Source organism: Camelus bactrianus, chromosome 10, assembly GCF_048773025.1.
Source record: "Camelus bactrianus isolate YW-2024 breed Bactrian camel chromosome 10, ASM4877302v1, whole genome shotgun sequence".
Lineage (NCBI taxonomy): Eukaryota > Metazoa > Chordata > Mammalia > Artiodactyla > Camelidae > Camelus > Camelus bactrianus.
Genome location: NC_133548.1, coordinates 1,420,128 through 1,437,337, shown reverse-complemented (window position 1 = coordinate 1,437,337; position 17,210 = coordinate 1,420,128). Strand labels below are relative to the sequence as shown.

The 17,210-nt window shown below is 66.6% G+C and overlaps 2 protein-coding genes across 11 annotated transcripts in view; one reads left to right on the top strand and one right to left on the bottom strand.

Moving 5' to 3' along the window:
* Positions 1–54: 54 nt before the first annotated feature.
* PRR33 (proline rich 33) lies at positions 55–8,342 on the top strand. Of its 2 annotated transcripts, XM_010956825.3 has the most exons (4): positions 55–1,150; positions 1,448–1,575; positions 1,931–2,011; positions 5,827–8,342. In XM_010956825.3, exon 4 carries the CDS (start codon positions 5,828–5,830, stop codon positions 7,187–7,189), a length of 1,362 nt encoding a protein of 453 aa, XP_010955127.3. In that variant the 5' UTR covers positions 55–1,150; positions 1,448–1,575; positions 1,931–2,011; position 5,827; the 3' UTR covers positions 7,190–8,342. The 2 variants fall into 2 exon arrangements, with proteins under 2 accessions (XP_010955127.3, XP_074227501.1); XM_074371400.1 differs by lacking the exons at positions 55–1,150; positions 1,448–1,575; positions 1,931–2,011 and having other exon boundaries at positions 4,708–8,342.
* The window catches only part of LSP1 (lymphocyte specific protein 1), a 36,725-nt gene continuing 23,814 nt past the window's right edge, over positions 4,300–17,210 (bottom strand). For 5 of the 9 annotated variants that reach the window (XM_074371405.1, XM_074371408.1, XM_074371401.1 and 2 more), the window contains 11 exons: positions 14,475–14,612; positions 13,226–13,390; positions 11,986–12,057; positions 11,264–11,459; positions 10,807–10,896; positions 10,552–10,595; positions 10,363–10,444; positions 9,474–9,608; positions 9,068–9,145; positions 8,850–8,952; positions 4,300–4,712 (listed from right to left, as the gene is read on the bottom strand). In XM_074371405.1, coding sequence (XP_074227506.1) covers positions 8,863–8,952; positions 9,068–9,145; positions 9,474–9,608; positions 10,363–10,444; positions 10,552–10,595; positions 10,807–10,896; positions 11,264–11,459; positions 11,986–12,057; positions 13,226–13,390; positions 14,475–14,612 — 1,090 coding nt within the window. In that variant the 3' untranslated portion in view covers positions 4,300–4,712; positions 8,850–8,862. Of the gene's footprint in view, positions 4,713–8,849; positions 8,953–9,067; positions 9,146–9,473; positions 9,609–10,362; positions 10,445–10,551; positions 10,596–10,806; positions 10,897–11,263; positions 11,460–11,985; positions 12,058–13,225; positions 13,391–13,900; positions 14,029–14,474; positions 14,613–17,210 lie in introns of those variants that run through there. The other 4 variants (XM_074371403.1, XM_074371407.1, XM_074371402.1 and 1 more) reach the window with 4 other exon arrangements.

Below are 17,210 nucleotides of genomic sequence, written 5' to 3'. Positions count from 1 at the left end.
GGGCAGGTGGGAAGGGGCCGTGCTGTGAGGCCCCTTACCAAGTATAGGAATAGCAGGGGAGGAAACCCAAGGAGGCAAGGATGGGGGGAACGTGTCTGGAGAAGGAGGCGACGTCCACCCTCCTCCCCCAGGAAGTGTCAGCTTCTATTTTTACTCCCTCGACAGCGGGCACACTCTTGACGGACTGAGGAGGGTGAAGGAAGGTGTTGGGTGGCCCTGGGGTCACTGCCGAGGGCTCTCCTTGGGCCAGGCTGGTGTGGGGTCCCTGGAGCTGGGGTCCCAGCCGCCCCCGCTCAGCTGCCCACTCCTTCCCAAGTGCTGCCCAGGAAGGGGGTCTGCCCAGCCAGGCTGCATTACACGGGCCCCAGGCCCCCACCCCGCTGTCAGAGGGAGAGGCCCGAGGGCCCGAGAACCCCCGTGGAAGGAAGGACCCTGTCGGTCCCCAGTCAGGACCCCGCCACATCTGGGCCCCACCAAGGGGCCAAATCTGGTTCTCTGGGTGAGGCCACCGGGACGTACAGCAGAAACGGGCAAAAAACAATAATGCGAACGGCACTGCTGGGGGTCTGGTATCTCCTGCAGCGGCTGGTCCCTCCCAAGGCCAGGGCCACACCTCTGCAGTCAGCCCGAGAGCTCCCCGTCTGGGGCTCCAGACCCCACAGACCTCTCTCCCACCACGGCCAGGCTCCGCCGTGTGCCCGTGAGCCCAGTCTTTCTTTCCTCAGGACTCCAGGTGGCACCATCCAACCAGCAGATGTCTCGGCCGGGGCCTTCCATGGTCCCCGTGCGTGCCAGTGAGGCCACGCGCTCCTACAGCCCGGCCTGGGATTAGGGAAACCGAGGCACAGGGTGGGGCAAGGGCAGCCTGGCACCTCCTTCCAGGCCCGGAAGGCTCCAGGCAAGGGGCTGGCCAAGCACGGACAGTGGGTCCATGGAACGGCCTGGTCCAGACCAATGGCTGATGGCCGGGACCCAGGACAGAGGTGAACCTGTGGAGACTCAGACGAGCCCCCAGCCCTCGGGAGGCCTAAGCCAGGGATGTCAGGATGGTGGGCTCACACACCCCAGCCCAGCGCCCTCTGGCTTGGTGCCCTGCTCTGGGCCCTCAGAGGCTTCTGGAAGACCTCCACTGGCATCTCAGCCAATTTCTGTAAGTTGAAGATAAGGCCACAGGGACCCAAGATCAGCAAGGCGCGTCCGCATTCCCATAGCAAGAGGAGGCAGAGCCCAGGGCCGCCGGCTGGCAGGACGGAGCCCCTCTCCTGCCCGCCCCCCAAGGGCTCCTGGGGGTGGGAAGCTCCCCAAGGCCAGAGCTGCTGGGGTCGTTCCTGCCTCCCTGCTCAGAACGCTGACCCCTCCTCCTGTCCGGTCTTCCGCGGGTGAGGGTTTGGTGGGCCACACTCAGACCTGACCCTTGGCCAACTCTGACCAACTTTCCGTCCACGAGGGTCACCTGTAGAGCCACGTCCAGAAAAGGCCCGAGTAGCCCGGGGGCCACCCTTCTGTCTCCTCCCTGCAGTGGCCGCTGATGTCCCCCCTCAGCTGACAGACCCCCCGGAAAACACAGAGATGCAGGTTTGCATGTGGAGGAAACACTGGAGGGACACTTGGCCTCTTCTGAGGCCGGGTTGGAGCATGTCCTGGGAAGCCCCGTGCGCGTCCAGCCCCGCCCGGACTGGATGCTCTGTTCCTGGGAGCTGCTGGGAGCACTTTGTCCGGGCCAGGGGTGTTCTTGGAGGCTGCACCCACAGGTGGGCCCGCCGCGGCCCTGCAGTGGCCCTGCTTAGCCAGCAGAGGAGGGTGGCGGCCCACTCAGTGGCCTTGGCCTCTGGCGGGTGCTCTCCCGTGAGCGGGCTGAGCCAGAGAGCGGGCGCTGAGGTCGGCGGGACAGGGCAGGTTTTATTTTGGGTATCAGCGACCTCTTCCTCAGGTCGCCCGGCCCGCGGTGCAGCAGGACAGCACTGAGCGGGCACTGCTGGACGGGCCACCGGCTGCCGAGGGCCTGCGGCAGGTAATCCACACCCGGTCCCCCTGGCCTGGCTGGGCTGGGGCGGGAGGAGAGGGTGGCAGGGCGGGGGCCTCCCTGAAGGGTTGGAGGGGGACTGGACGCTGGGCGTGGAGGTACAGGACTGGGTGACCCAGCCCGGGCTGGGGTGGGGGACTGACCTCAGCCCCAGGAAGAGTCTGAGGACTGACGGCTCGGGGCCTCCACCCAGCGGCACTGGGGCTGGGAGGTGGGCTGCTGCCGGGGAGCGGGGAGGAGGCCGTGGGGGGACAGCCCTCCCGGAGCCCTGGCTCCAGGTCTCTGCAAGGGCGACCCCCAGGGTGGTGGAGGAGGGCAGAAGCCCTCAGTCTGGGTCCTGGCCCTGAGGGTGCACGGTTGGGGGTGGTGGGGCCTGAGGGACCTTGACTGGAGCCTAGTCGCCCTGAGCTGACCTGGGCACCCACGCCGGTGCCAACCTGAGCTGCGGGTCGGCCCAGCCCTCGGGCTCGGGCCCCGCCAAGCCCCAGATAGGAGCTGCTGACACAGCACCTGGGGGATGAGCCCTTCCAGCCCTGCAGGCTGCCGCCCCGCACGCCCTGTGAGCCTCTGCGGGGTCTGTGGGTCCCCGGTTTGCTCTGTGCGGGGCTGGCATGCAGCGTCCAGAGCAGGGGAGCAACAGAATGTCTGCGGGGCCCTCAGGCAGGCAGGACAGATAGCAGAGGACTGGGGCCCAGGCAGTGGTCCCTCAGCCTCTGGACATCTGCGGTGGGCACAGCCTGACCCCTCAGGTTCTTCGAGGCCCAGGGGCTGAATGTCCCCGCAGCAGAGGAGACAGACCCTGGGTCCTTGTCCCCAAGGCCGGGCTGGGTGCCAAGGACCCCAGGAGGGGCTGGGGCAGGTCGGAGCTGTGTGACCGCCTGCTTTCCCAGCACTCCCTCCCGCCCTCAGTGCTGCCTGCGCTGGCCCCGGCCTGCCACCCAGTCCTACGTAGCTGCCTCTGCCGGCTGCCCTTGGCTAATGTCCCAGCCAGCTGGGTGGGAGGGGGACAGTGCCCTGTCCCCTGGGAGACGCTCCCCAGCTGGCGGAGCACGGCCCTGGACGCGGCCTCAGAGGTGGGCCTCCGGTGAGAGAAGGTGGCTGTGACTCGGCTGAGTTTTAGTGCTTTCGAGCTGCCCACATCTGCCCCCCTGTCGGGAGGCAGGCTGAGTTTGACCATGAAGACGCTAGAAAACAGGTTCTGAACAGAGCCAGGCCTGGAAAGTCCGAGGTCTGAGGGCGTGGTTTTCAAGGGGCCTCCCTGACACCAAGGGCAGCAGGGCCCCGAGTTAGAACCCAGAAGAAGGGGGCTGGGCTCGGGTGGATGGCCACACCCTGTCTCCCACTTCACACAGTTGTTCATTCACTCACCCACGCATTCATTTTCATACCTACATCCTCACATTCACTGTTTCCCTCCCTCCTCCCCTCCACTCATCCATCCACCATCCATCCATCTACGTGCCCATCCATCCATCCGTCTGTCCATCCATCATCCATACACCCATCCACCATCCACCCATCCATCATCCACCCATCCGTCATCCATCATCCGTCCATCCATCCATCATCCATCCATCCACTCACAGATCCACGCACACATCAGCCGTCCACCCACTGTCCTGCACAGCGTGCACTTACCTGACTGCCTCTCCATCTCTTCTCCCATCTGCTTTCTACACAACTGTTTTTTCCACCCATCTGCCTCCCAAATCTTCTGTAGATCCACCCATCCACCCACCCACCTATTCTTTATCAACCATCCATCACCCAATGATTCATCACCTGTCTTCCTATTTACACACCAGTCCATCCACCTACTGGTCCTGCCCTCCCTCCATTCTTCCATCATCCATCATCCATCATCCGCTCAGCTGTCCATCCACCAAATCTTCACTGAGCACTTCCTGGGTGCTAGGTTGGGGGATGACCTCAAGGTTGGTGTCATCCTCAGAGGGTGTACAGTCTAGGGGCACAGTCCAGAAGTGCACACTGTTGCAGCTGCTGGAAAGTTTCGAGCGGGCCAGTCAAGGAAGCAGGTATCACAGACGTCCTGGAGGAGGAGGACGGGACCCTGAGCACCTTGTGCACCCTGACTTTGGCCGCCACACACTTCAGACCCCAGAGTCTAACCCAGCAGAAGGCCGCAGGACAGGACAGAGTGTCCAAACCTGAAGGCTGGAGGCCTGGGTCCCACCCTTGTGCCAGAGGGTAGCCTTTCCAACCAGCCAGCCCTGCTTCCTGTCAGTCCCATTAGTGAGAACCAGAGAGCCATTGCATGGGGACACATGGGGAGGTTTACTGCACATAGTGGAGGGGCAGCAAGCGGGGGGCAGGAGTGGGAGCAGGGCTGTGCCGGTGTTGGTGGCTCCTGACCTAGAGGGCCTGGCACGTGGCCTCTCTCTGCGACAGCTGTGCCTGCTTTGGGAGCTCATGGCTTCTTGGGGGGGGTGGTCCCTGAGCCAACAACCCAACTGTGAGGGGCAGAGCCCGGGGTCAGAGGGAGAGGTTGGAGGGTCCAGGAGCAATAGGCTGCAGAGGCAGCGGGTGCTGGAGGCCGAGGGTGGGTGGGGCCGGTGGTGAGAAGCGGCTTCTTTGGCCGAGCTGGTGGCGAGTCGGGCCGGCCTCTCTCCAGGGCACGTGGGTCGGGAACCAGGAGGTGCCACCAGCCCATGCCGCAGTCTCGGGAAAGCTGAAACACAGGCACGGGGGCCGTTAGGCCAGTCCGAAGAGGGCCGCAGCCCTGCCATCCAACCCCGCAGCCCACCCCTGCAGCCCCTCCCTCGTGGCTGCCTGGCCGGCCCACGCCACCGCTCCAGCCGCCGAAACCCCGTGCCCACCTCCAGCCTGGAAACCTGCTCCCGATGCCGTGCTCCGGTGCCCTGGGCCCTGCTCAGGACTTGGGGAGGAGGGACGCAGCCCCCCGCCTGTTTGCCTGCTGGCCTGGCCCCTCCCTGAGACTAGACCTGGGCTTCCCGCCGTTCCTGGGGCCCCAGCCCCCCAAGCAGTGGGCTGCAGCGGAGAGTGAGCCCGAGCAGGCCCCTGGGCCCTCCCCAGGCAGATCTGCTCCGGCTGGCAGAGCCGGCCCCTCGGCAGCAGCCCCCTGGCCTCCCTCCTCTCTCGGCCTGGCGGCCCTGGCTTGGCCCAGCCGCCATTTGTCAACGTCCTTGCAAGCACGTGGAGCCCAGAAGCCAGGGCGGGTGGCTTGGCCAGGACCACCCCAGCCAGGATGTCTGTGGGAACATCCCGTTTAGCGCAGCTCAGCAGAGACCGCTCCCACCTCCCGGCCAGTCTACCTCCGGTGACGCAGCCTCTGCTTTCCGGAGCCTCTGGCCGCCACCTCGCCGCTGGCTTGCAGCGGACGCGCCTGTGGTCAGGCCGGCGACGGCAAGGCGGCCCTCACGTTTGCGGGCAGGCACCCTTCCTGCCCTCGCGGGCGGCCGGCCCAGCACGTGCCTCCCACTTGGAGCTCGCCCGTGGGTCTCCGGCCCAGGCTGTGCACACGGGCCATGGCACCTGGAACCGGGTACCAGCCCTCATTTGGCACCCAGAGGGCACCTCGGGCCCCTGTGGGCTCTATCCTAAAGCGGAGTGATGGCAGAGCTGCCTCAGAGAGTTGCCAAGGCGAGGGTTTGTACCTGGAGCATGTCGGGCAGGGGCCAGATGCTCAGGGAACAGAGCTTCCGGGGGTCAGACTGTGGCCCCTGCAAGCCTCGGTCCTCCCGCACAACCAGGGGGCTGCGTGCCCTCGGTGGGGACAGGAGCTGGGTGAGGAGGTCTGTGCTCACGGCCGCCCCCCCCGCCAGGATGCTCATCTCGGCCGCCTCCATGGCCCCTGAGACGGCTGGGCCATGCCCCCAGGGGCCCCCAGGACCCCCGCCACCCCTGCTGCCCAAGCCAGGGAAGGACAACCTGCGGCTGCAGAAGCTCCTGAGGAAGGCAGCCAGGAAGAAGATGGGCGGGGACAGGCCCCCTCCCCAACCTGGGGCTTTCCGCACCTCCCTGTCTCCCGTCAGCGAGGCCAGCCACGACCAGGAGGCCCCAGGCCCCCGCCCCGCCGAGGTCCCGCGAGCGATGGCCCCCCTGCCCCGCTCGCCCCACACCCCTGTCATCCACCACGTGGCGTCGCCCCCACAGAGGTCCACGTTCTCCTTCAGCCTCACCCAGCGCAGGAGCCTGGCTTCTCACTTCAAGGCCACGGGGCCCCAGCTCGCTGCCCCAGTCCCAGAGCCTGCCGGGTCCCCCAGCGGCTACGCCCAGGTCTCGGCCCCCACAGCGAGGGGCACGCATATCAGCCAGGTGCACATCCGGCTATCTCCGTCCCCGCAGGCCGGGACCCCGGAACCCCCCCGGACAGCCCTGGATGGGGGGCCGGGTGTCCAGGACCGACACCCAGCCCCATGCCCTCCGGGGTCTCAGCCCTTGATCCCAGTGGCCCACATCCGCCCGCTGCCCACCGGGGCCCAGGCTGCCAGTCCCCGGCCTGAGGTGTCCCCTGTGACCAGGCCACCCCCTGGCTTCCAGGCCTTGCTGCCCAGAGAGTCCAGCCTCCGGGCGGTGGTCCCTATTGCCCCCACCTACCACTCGCCGGGACCCTCACCTTACAGGCCCACCTCTGTGGCCCCCGAGGCCCTGCGCCTGGAGGAGGCCCCCACTGCTGGCCCTGCCGCTGAAGCCCAGCAGGTCTCCAGCCCCCGTGGGGCCTCGCCCACTGCCCCACCATCAGGCCCCCACCTATGCCCTCTCCCCAAAGTCGCGCCCAAACCCCAGCTCAGCGGCTGGACCCGCCTCAAGAAGCAGCTGCTGGAAGAGGAGGAGGATCCCCCCTCCCCGGGGCCTGAGCAGCGCCCAGGGCACACAGGGCAGGGGGTGACAGCCCCTGCTGGCCCGGCCGCCCGGCCCCCCGCCTCCCGGGCCTCCAGGATGTGGGACGCAGTGCTGCACCGCATGTCGGTGGCTGAGTCCCGTGGTGGCCAGGCTGGGCCCGGGGTTGGGGCACGCACCCTGACTGGCCTCAGCCGCCTGCCCTTCCTTTATCGGCCTCGCTTTAACGCCCGGAAGCTGCAGGAGGCAGCCGCCCGGCCCCCTCCCGTGATCCATCCCATCCTGGACCTGAGCCCCCAGCCCAGGAACTTCAACCGGACGGCAGCCGGCTGGAGGCTCCAGTGAACGGCCAGGAAGACCCCAGCCCAGGACCGTGGGGCGGACAGAAGGGGAACTGAGGGTCCAGCTGGGCCACTGAAGAGGGCGTGAGGGCCAGACAGGTGCTGAGGGGAGCACGGGGGTGGCTGAGCAGTCAGGAGGGCCAGGTCAGGTGGACGGGAGCACGAAGGACTGTGGTGGGAGGTGGGACATGGCTGGGAGCAGATGAGGTTAAGTAGGTGGTGGGTGAGGAGGGGCAGAGAGGAGTCTGCGTCGGGGTAGAGTGTGGGGCCCTACGGGGTGAAACTTTTGGGGGACAGAAAGTACATGAGTCTGCTCTGAGGGAGGGACTGTGTGACTGCCCTCGCAGGGCAGGGCCAGCCTGAGTCTGCACAGGGCTTGGGGCAGGGGTTGCACGAGGCGGTCTCCTGGTCACTCGGCTCTGGCCTGTGCACTGCACAGGAGGGCCTGCCAGGGGCCAGGGAAGTGGCAGACGGGGAGCAGGGCTGGCTGAGCCCCGGATGCGCTGGGTGAGGGGCCTTGATGCTTGACAGTACGGAGAGGACGCTGGGGCCCGGCGCTGCAGCCCCTCCCTTCTGTCGTGAAAGACTAGGGGTATGACTGTGCTGCTGGGCAGAGCGGTGTGGTTGGGGGGACTCAGTAGTGGGGCACCATCAGCTGGGTCAGCGGTGTGACTGCCGTATGTCCCGAGGACAGAGCCTTGACAGGAGAGCCAGGCCCAGGCCTGGGTGGGAGCTGGCCCCACAACCCTGCCCCTTTCGCTGCCCACTTCTGCTCCCCCACCTGGGGGCCGAGCTTGAGGGGGTCTCATTGCTGGGAGAGGGAGAGACAGGGTCTCAGCTTCAGCCAGGAACAGGCTTCGACATTGGGTGAGGAGGGGCTGGGGCCCAGAGGGGGCGGTGAAGGGGGCCCCAAGCCTCAGGCAGTCTGTGCTCAGCTGGGGTCTGCCTCAGGACAAGGGTTGAGGCTCCGACCATGGGGCAGACTGCAGTGGGAGAGGGGACAGTTACCAGAGGAAACTCTGGCCCCGTCCCCAGAAGCAGGACTTGGGAACGGAGGAAGCAGTCGGTGGGGGGCCAGCTGCCCCACCCCAGGACACAATGGGTGCTGTATGAGGGCCCTGGGAGCCAGGCCACTAATAAAAGTGTGCGTAACCATGGCAACGGGTCACCTCGCTGACTCTTCACCAGGTGACGGGGTGGGCGGTAGAAATGGGGGAGCCACTGCCTGCCGGGACAGGAGGGTGAGAACGAAGCTCTGACCCCTGTCAGACCCTCAGCCCACCGCCGAGTAGAGGCCTGAGCTCTTGGGTCCTTGCGCCAGCCCCTGCCTCCAAGGCTCACCCTGCAGGGGTCAGGACAACTCTCCTGCCTGAGGAGTCCAGGTGGGACACGGTGGCCTCCTCCCAAAAGGGAGGTCTGAGTTTCCCCGTGGGGAACAGACATGGGGCTAGAACCGGGGACGGAGCGTGAGGTGGGGGTGGGAGGAGGAGCGCAAGTCGGCAGGGTTGGGGGACCCTGGAGGAGGGCTCTGGCCAGCTCGGAAGCAGGGCGTTCAGGCCCCTCAGGCCGCCTTGCAGCCGACCTCCCCGCCCGCGCGCGCGCCCACTGCGGCAGACGGCACCTCCCCACCCCGCAGCGCCCTCTGGCCGCTGCCCTGGACTCACCCAGCGGGGCGGCCTAGGGCGCCGGGCCTTCGTCCACAAGCACTTTCTCGTACTTCCCGTGTCCAGTGGCCACAAACTTGTATCTCTTTCCAGACGGGGTGCTCTGTGTGGGGAGGAAGCCGAGAGGAGAGGTGAGAGTAGCAGGAGGGGTGCCCTCCCGGGGCCCTGGAGATAGGTGCGCCCCTCCCCCTCCCCGGCATCGCCCGGCTGGGCTCTACCTTAACTGTTGATGAGGACTTGGAGCTTCCCTTCTGCTCCCAGAGGCTCTTCTTGCTCATGTCTCCAGCAACAATATCCTGGGGGCAGAGGGAAGGGCGTGTCACAGGGCAGAGCCCCAGCTGGGGCTTGAGGTCTTGGGCCCTTCTCCTGCCTGGCCTCACAGGGCCCAGGGCCTGACCACCTGCCTCCTCGGGGGAGAGCCCCGTGGGGGAGGCAGGAGAGGGAAGGGGGGCACCGTCCACCTTCGCGTAGCCTCACACCCTTCCCTGTACAGCCCTCCCTCCCCGGGGCCAGCCGCGGCCCCGTCCCCACCTGCCCCAGCGCTCTGTCTGCCCACACTTCAGCCTGGACACTCACACTCGCCTTCCCACGGGAGCCCAGCCTTGCCCCAGGATGGAGTCCTACCTTGCAGGAGGGGGACTTGGCAGCGGACTGAGCCTGCACCTCTCCCGTCTCCCACCGACTCTTGGTGCTTGCCACGGCCATGCTGGGAAGCTCGAAGGAGGGCTGGCGGGCTAGCTTGGGGACCCGGCCGGCAGTCTGCAGAGGAGACAGGGCCCAGGACTGCTTTACTGGACAGCCACGTGGAACACATCAGAGAGACCTGGCTGAGACACTTTGGCCCAGAGACAACCCTCTGTATTGTTCTAGTTCCCCAGGAGGGCTTTTCCGACGTAGGGCTAGAGCAGGGCGCTCTGAGAACCTGCGCCTCCACCATGCGGTGCACCTGTGAGACATCCCCTTGCTCTGCAGAGCACAGGTGACGCGGTGGGATGTGAGAAAAGTGTGGCGCTGTCCTCGTGCCGCTCACGGTGCAGGGCTGGAGGAGCGGGGGCTGGGTGGAGGGAGGAGTATTGGCTGGATGAAGAGACATTGGTTAGATGGAGGAATGTGAGTCAGATGGAGGGTCATTATTCAAATGAATGGGTGTTGGTTGGATGAAGAAACATTGGTTGAATGGAAGGGTCTATTCTGATGGAAGATTACTGGCTAGACGGAGAGTCACTGGTTGCATGAGTGGGCGTCGGCTGGGTGGAGGGACACTGGCTGGGTCGGGGTAGTGATTGGAAGGAAGAGTGTAGACTGAATGGACGAGTGTTAGTTGAATAAAAGGGTGTGAGGCCAGAAGGATGCAGGATCAATGGAGGGACGGTGGTTGGATGGATGGTGTTGGCTGGATAAATGGGTGTGGCTGGAGGGAAGAGCAGGTGGATGGACAGGAGCTGGTGGGACGGAGGACTGGGTGCATGAACGGAGGAGGGGCCCAGCAGAAGGCGAGGGGACCGGTACACACCTCGACGGCCTGGGTGTACTGCTCCAGCCGCTCGTCAATCTTGGAGATGGGCAGGGCTGGCTGGGACTTCTTCATGCTGTTACTGGAGGACAGGAGAAGGTCACGGCCCGTGCCTCCGCCCTGTGGGTCCCCTCTTCAGCCGTCCCTTGGAAAACCCCAAGCCCTAGCCTGGGAGGCAGACAGACTTACCTCTTCTCAATGGAGCGGTTCAGGGACTCGGTTCTGTCGATGAGCTGTGGAGGGCGGGCAGGGACTGAGCCTTGGGAGCCAGAGCAAGGCCCCCAGGCCAGCGCCCCCTCCTGCTCCCCACCCCTGCCAGGCCCACTGCCCAGTGAGTGCATTTCACAAGGCTCTGCTGAGAGCCGGCCACGCTGCCCGCCCTGGGCTGGGGCCGTCACTGGTCTCAAGTCTGGGAGAGAGAACAAAGTTTGGCAGTTAACCTACTTTGGTGCTGGGGCTCAGGGGAGGAGAGTCCGGTTCGGTCCCCTCCAAGACCAAGGGGCTGGGTGTCCTGGGCTGCTGACATCTCTGGTGCTAAAGATAGAACACCTGCGGTCACGAAAGCTGAACGGTCACCCCCTCGCCCCTCCCGCCCCACCTGGGGCCTGTTGGAGGAAACACGCTCCCCTCCCTGGGCCTCAGGTCCTATCCAGCCCTGACACGCTCTGGGATTCTCTGCAGCAGGGACTGGAGAGTCCCAGGAAGTGTTGCTCCGTCACAAAGGGTCACCAACGCCCCCACCTGCGGAGAATGCAGGAGATACAGAGCCCCCAAGTGGGGTGCCGGCTCCCTCTGGGCCAGTCCCACGGGGCCCACGGGGCCCACAGAGCACGCATGCAGCCGACACGGACCCAGCCTGGGAGCCGGGATGTGCCCAGGCCCCGCGGGGAGCCACCAGCACCTGCTTGTCTTCCTCCTCAGTCTCCGCCAGCCCCGGGCTGCCCTGGACGGGCCCCTCAGGGCCTCTGGGCTCTGTGTCCTCTGGTCCCAGCCCCACCTGGGGCTCTGAGCTGGGGCTCAGACGCAGCTCCTCCAGACAGACCCCGCCTGGGCTCAGCTCATCCTCGCCCTGGCTCCCGTGCACGTGCTGGTGGGGTCTGTAGGGGAAGAGGGAGGCAATCCGATTGACCAAGGGGGCATTTGATTGTTTGGTTTGAGCCCCTTTCTATTTCCAAGCCTCAGCTTCCCCATCTGTAAGATGGGGCAGTGAGACCAGTGGAGCACTGAGAATCCCGAGACCCCAGCGCCCTTGGGGAAGTGAGCCCAAGGGCCTCAGCGCCGACCTGGGGCCCCCGGCCCCGGCCCTGCCGGGCAGGCCTGTCTCAGCTGAGGGCCACCCACACAGCGAGGCCGGCCCAAGCCTCCCGGCTCTCGGGACAAGCCCCACCCATGACTTGTTTGTCAGTGTGGACCCTACTGGCCTAGGCTGGCTGGTCCCCAGCGCTGGGGCCGCCTGGGCCCCCTCTTCCTGACCTGCTCCCTGCTCTGTGCGTGGGTGGGTGGGCCTGAGGGTCCAGTGGGGGCGAGGTGGGGCCTGAGAGTGGTTTGGGGGTTGGTCAGCTAGAGGACAAGATGAGGGCAGGGGTTATGGCCGGGACCGCAGCCCCGAAGAGAGGGGCTGACCGTGCTGGCTCAGGGGGAGGAGAGGCCAGCCGCTGGCAGCCTGCGCGGCTCTGCATTTGAGCGAGACTGAACCTGGAGAAGAAGATGGGAAATTCTCGCATTTTCCATGATTTCAGGCCCCTTGGTGTACTTGCCAGCCAAGACCCAGACCCACCACCCAAGGTGGGCCGGGGTACGAGCCAGGAGCAGGCACACAGAGGTCCCATTCAGCTGCAGCAGGGTACTCGCGCTCGGCCAGGCAGGTGCTGGGGGCAGGGAGGAGGGCTGCTGGGGGCAGGGAGGAAGGCTGCTGAGAGCGGGAGGGTCCACAGAAGAGCTATAGTGCCCCCTGCTGTTGAGTGGCCAGCTAGGGACAAAGGAACAGGGCCCGCAGGGCTGCGGCCACCCCAACATCAGTAGGTGGGCCACCCTGCTGACCCCAGCCTCATCTCAGTAATGCAGAGTGTGCACTGGCTCCCCAAGGCAGACGGGGAAACTGAGGCCTGAAGGGTCGTGTGGGCGGAGGGCCAGGCTAGCACCAGGGCCCTGGCCAGGCAGCTGGCTCTGGGGCTTGGGGGCCTGCCTGCAGGGTAGGAGGGGTGGTCTAGCAGAGAGGGGTCTTGGCTAGAGCTCGAGGCTGCTTGTGGGACGTGGAAGGGCTGGGAGGTGGCCCAGAAGGGAGAGACCCAGGTCTGGCGACACTCAAGACCACCATGGGGCCCCAAGCCTGGAGCTCCTGAGCGGAGCTGGGACCCTGACCACAGTGGGGATCCTGGGGCACATCCTGTAGGGTGCTGAGAGCAGCTCGGACCCTCGAAGTGGGGTGGGGGTGAGGATCCGGGAGCAGCCCCCACCCCCAGGCCCCCACTCCCTGCCCGTCCTGCTTTGGAGCATCTGCACATCTGGAAAGCTGGTCCCCCCAGGCCGGCCTGAGGCCGCACATGTGGAAGTACCTGCTCCCCTCCGTGGGAATGGAGCTCGGCCGCCCCGAGGGAGGAAGGGCGGGCGGCAGGGCGCACAGCCTCCCTGACGTCAGCGGACTGCAGATGTGTGCTGACGGAGCAACACCCTGGCTGCCGCAGCTGGTCTGGATGGGGCCCGGAGGCCCTGGGGAGCCCAGGAGTGAGAGCCCGCCCCGCCCCGCCCCGCCGCCTTGCTCTCCGCCTCCCTCTCCCCCTACAGCCACGGGGACACCGGGGGCCTGCCGGGGGGGGGGCCTGGAGAGAGCGCCCCCAGCCTCCCCGCTTTGACCCCTACTTGCCTGTCCTCCTGCTCCTGTCCCCGCTCCGGACTCTCGCCCCGAGGGGGCTCTCCGCAGTCAGGGTTCTCCCTGGCCCCCCAGAGCTGCTGCCGCTGCTCTGGTTTCTGGGACCAGTCGCCGAAACCCTCATCTTCATCCAGTTCAGGGGCCTCCGAGGGCTTCAGGCTGAGGGCAGAAGAGCAGGCAGGGTCTCGGGCTGGCTGGCTCCGGGCTGGGGCCCCACTCCCACCCATGCCCGCTTGCTCAGAGCCGGGCTCCAAGTGTGGAAGGCCCTGTCTGCCGCAGAGGCAGCACCCCATGGCTGGGCTGAGGCTCCCCATTGTCAAAGCATCCCTGAGGGCAGAACAGGGTCTTCTGCACAGCCTGGAGCGACTTGAGGCCGAGACTGCCACCTTCATGAGTCCAGGGCTCCCCGAGGCCTGGGCTGTGCCTTCCCCCCAAGCACAGGGCTCCCCGAGGCCTGGGCTGTGCCTCTCCCCTCAGCCCAGGGCTCCCTGAAGGCTGGGCTGTGCCTCCCCCATCGGCCCAGAGTCCCCACATATGAGTGACAGTCTCCCTCTGCTCTCCCAGGGGAGCCCTGGAGTGCTGCCCCAGGCTTCCTCCGCGAGCAGCAGGGTGAGCCCCTGTGCCCTGACCCACACCACAGGCTGTGGTCCTGGCCCCAGTGGTCCCTGCCTGCGGCCGAGGACCTGGCCCGAGAGGCCTTGACCTCTACAGCACCCCACTCCACCCAGAGTTGCTGACTCGGAGAAAATGGAACAAAACAGGGCCGGGAGGAAGGGGGGCATTATTGGAAAAACAGCCCAGCCCAGCCAGACACAGCGGCCTCCTGGGCCCCAGGAGGAAACACGCCGGCCCTCGGCCCGCCAAGTTGGACGTGGCCTCAGTGAGTCACTGGCAGCAAGGACTGGGGCAGGGGGCTCAGGGGCCAGGGCCATGCAGCTGTGGTCCGAGTCGGTCCAAGCAAGGGGGACCATGCAGGGTGACCAAAGCCTGAGTCAGGACCCCGGGAGGCTGGCTGGGAGGGGGCGGCTGCTTGCGTCTCCAGCCAGGTGTCTGGCTGACCCCACTGGCCCACGGGGCTGTGACGACCCTCATCCTCAGGACACCCCCACCCCTGCCCCTGCTCTGGGGCTGGGCCCCGCCCTCCTCTTCTCCTCTACTCTGGGGTCTCCAGCCCAGGGCCTAAGCCCCAGCGACCCCCTCTGCCCAGGGGTGAAGGACAGGCAAGCTGGGGGGTTCGGCTCACAGCTTCTCCTGCTCCAGCTGCTCCGGGGACTGGTCCCCTTCGTCCTCGTCCTGGGCCCGAAGCTGCCTGTCCCTCTCCCTGCGGCGCCGCTCCCGGGCGGCCTCCTCCTCATCTTCCACGCTCCACTGAGTGGTGAGCCTGTGGGGGACACGGAGAGAGTTCACAGGTGGGCCATCCAGGTGGGCCGCTGCCCTTTCTAGGCCTCAGTCTCCCCATCGTTAAAGAGAGGCCATGTGAGATGGTCATGAAGGCTCCCTGGGGCCAGTAGGGAGATCCTGGGGCTGTGTGGGTGTCTAGACACTCGTGTGCCTCCCGGTGATGGGGGCTCCGGGGTCCAGACAGGGCTGGAGAAGCCCAAGGAAGGGCAGACTCTCCGCCCTCTTCCAGCAGCCCAGCGCTGGGCCTGACCAGAGCTAAGAAACTGCTGAGTGTAGCTGTCACCCTGGGCAGGGCCCCGGAGGGCACAGGAGCAATGGCTTGGGGTGCAGAGGACAGGACAGCTGCTGTCACTTGACCTATGTGAGTTAAGTGGCTGCAGCCTTGGCCAGTCGGGCACTGGGGGCCTGGGCTGGGGTCAGGCCAGAGGCGGCCCAGCTGGGCAGCTACCCCTCTACTCCAACCACCCCGGCCGGGGTGCTCCATTCTGCTCCCCAAGAGCACAGAGCCTCAGGAGAGGGTGTCCGGACGAGAGGACCCAAGGAGGGGTTGCCCTCAGCCTTGGCCTCACCCCACAGTTCACCCAGCACCATCCCCCAGACCCTCTGTGAGGTCTCTCTGGGTTGTTCCATGGATGGGGAGCCCCATGGCTTCTCGGGGTTGGGTTAGGGTTAGGGCTACATCAGGTCGGTCCAAGATCAGGGGTCCAGGGCCTCGCCACTCCGGCCCTGGCCCAGCAGATACCAGGCTGCTGGGGTCCCGTGGGCACCTAGGGCCTCGCTGGCCAGCACGGCCTACCTCCCCCGGCTCCCCTGCAGCCTGAGAGGGGCCCTGGGTCTCTGCTTCTACAGGGCTGTCTTCCCCAAGCCGGGGTCTCAGCCTCCTCCTGCCAGTGTCCGCCGCCTGACCCCGCAGCCCGCTCCTTCAGGGCCTCTGTCCCCTGGCCAGGGTGGGCCGGCTCTGCGGTCTCGCAGTCAGTCCTGCCAGCACATGATCTAACCTCTCCTAGGTCTCCTCGGAGCCTCTCAGACAAAAGCCAGGCCCCTCCACAGCCCCGGCTCCAGGCCCGCTCCCCCTGCTGCCGCCACAGGGGACTCCAGCCACGCAAAGCAAGCTGCCTGCTCAGGCCCCTTCGACTCCCGCCCCCTGGGCCCCGGGGAGCCACTTAATCCCCCACACCTGGCGCCCGTCAGGTCACGTGGCAGGTGAGGCCCAGCCTCCTGCTCTGGGCCTGGGGCTGGGGGCCGGGGGGCCACGTCCTGTCTGGCGAGGAAGGGCCCGGGGATCTTGGGACTGCCGGGAACCTGGGGTCTAGGGCTCTTCCCGCCGTGAACACCAACAGCCCCTCCAGTGGAGGGTGGGAGCGGAGCAGGGGTGCAGGGGGAGCTTGGGCTGGGTCCTGGCTGCGGGGTGGACAGGAGGTACCACTAGAGCTCTCCTGGGGCAGCCCTGGGGGGGACTCCCTGGGGGGTTGAGACCAGCACCATGTCCCCCTCACGCCTATGTCCAAGATGTGGTCACGCGTGGATGTGTCCGTGTGGGGCATTTGGGGCTTTTCGGCCAAGGTGTGGTGCTGGGTGTGTGTGGAGGGGCCCAGGTGGGGTGCCCGTGGGCCTGGGGCTCCTCCCCCGTGGGGCCGCTCAGGACCCCTTCCCTAGGCTCCTGGGAATCTGTCATGGGCACAGCTGAGCACAGAGGCCACACTGTGTCTGGTCACCCTGCCTGCAGGGCCACGTGTCCTGGCCACCAAAGCCCCACGCAAGCCTGACCTCAACTCCCGATCCAGGCCCACAAGCCGCAGCGGCCTCCCCTGCACACGCAGACGCTCACGTGGCAGGAACACACACCTTCCTCCGGAGCCCCATGCTCAGGCCCACGCGGGCACTTATACTCCACACCTGGTGCAAACACCCCACGCCACGCACACTGCTGCACACATACGTGCACATGGGTGTCCGCGTGCTTGGCAGACTCAGACCAGGGAAAGCGGGTGAGGGCAAGGCAGCAGGCCTGGGACCGGGCTCCGTCCGCGGCGCCCTGCACACTGTTCACTGCTCTGCCATTGTCCAGACAACAGCGCTGGCCCCAGGCCAAGGCGTGCTTTCTGAGAACACTGTTCCTGAGGAGCTGGCCCCTTCGAGGGTCACTCCTGCTCCCCGCCGTCTGAAACCTCACAGGCGGGGGGCTGAGGGGCAGGTGGGGGGGTGCAGGGTAGGGGTCTCCCCGAAGTCCCATGCAGAGAGGAGCCGGGCTGGCCCCCAGCCCCTGACCCAGTGGCCCAAGGACAAGGAGCCGCTCGGCCCCTTCCCTCCAGGCCTCCTCCCTTCCCGCCTGCCCCAGGATGTGAGTAATGCGGCTCCTCCTGGCCCCCTCCCATGACCTCACCCCCTCACTGTTCCACAGCTGGGTTTCGTTCTGGGAACTGAGAGGGGGTGGCTCTCCTGGGGTGGGGTGGGGGCCTCTGGCCTGGGAAAGGCGCCCCCGGCCAGCGGCCCAGACCCCTTGGCACGCTCGGCGGAGCTGTCAGGATGCTGGCGTCGGCCGGCCCGCCCGTGGCCCTGGCTCAGCCGGCGTGCAGCT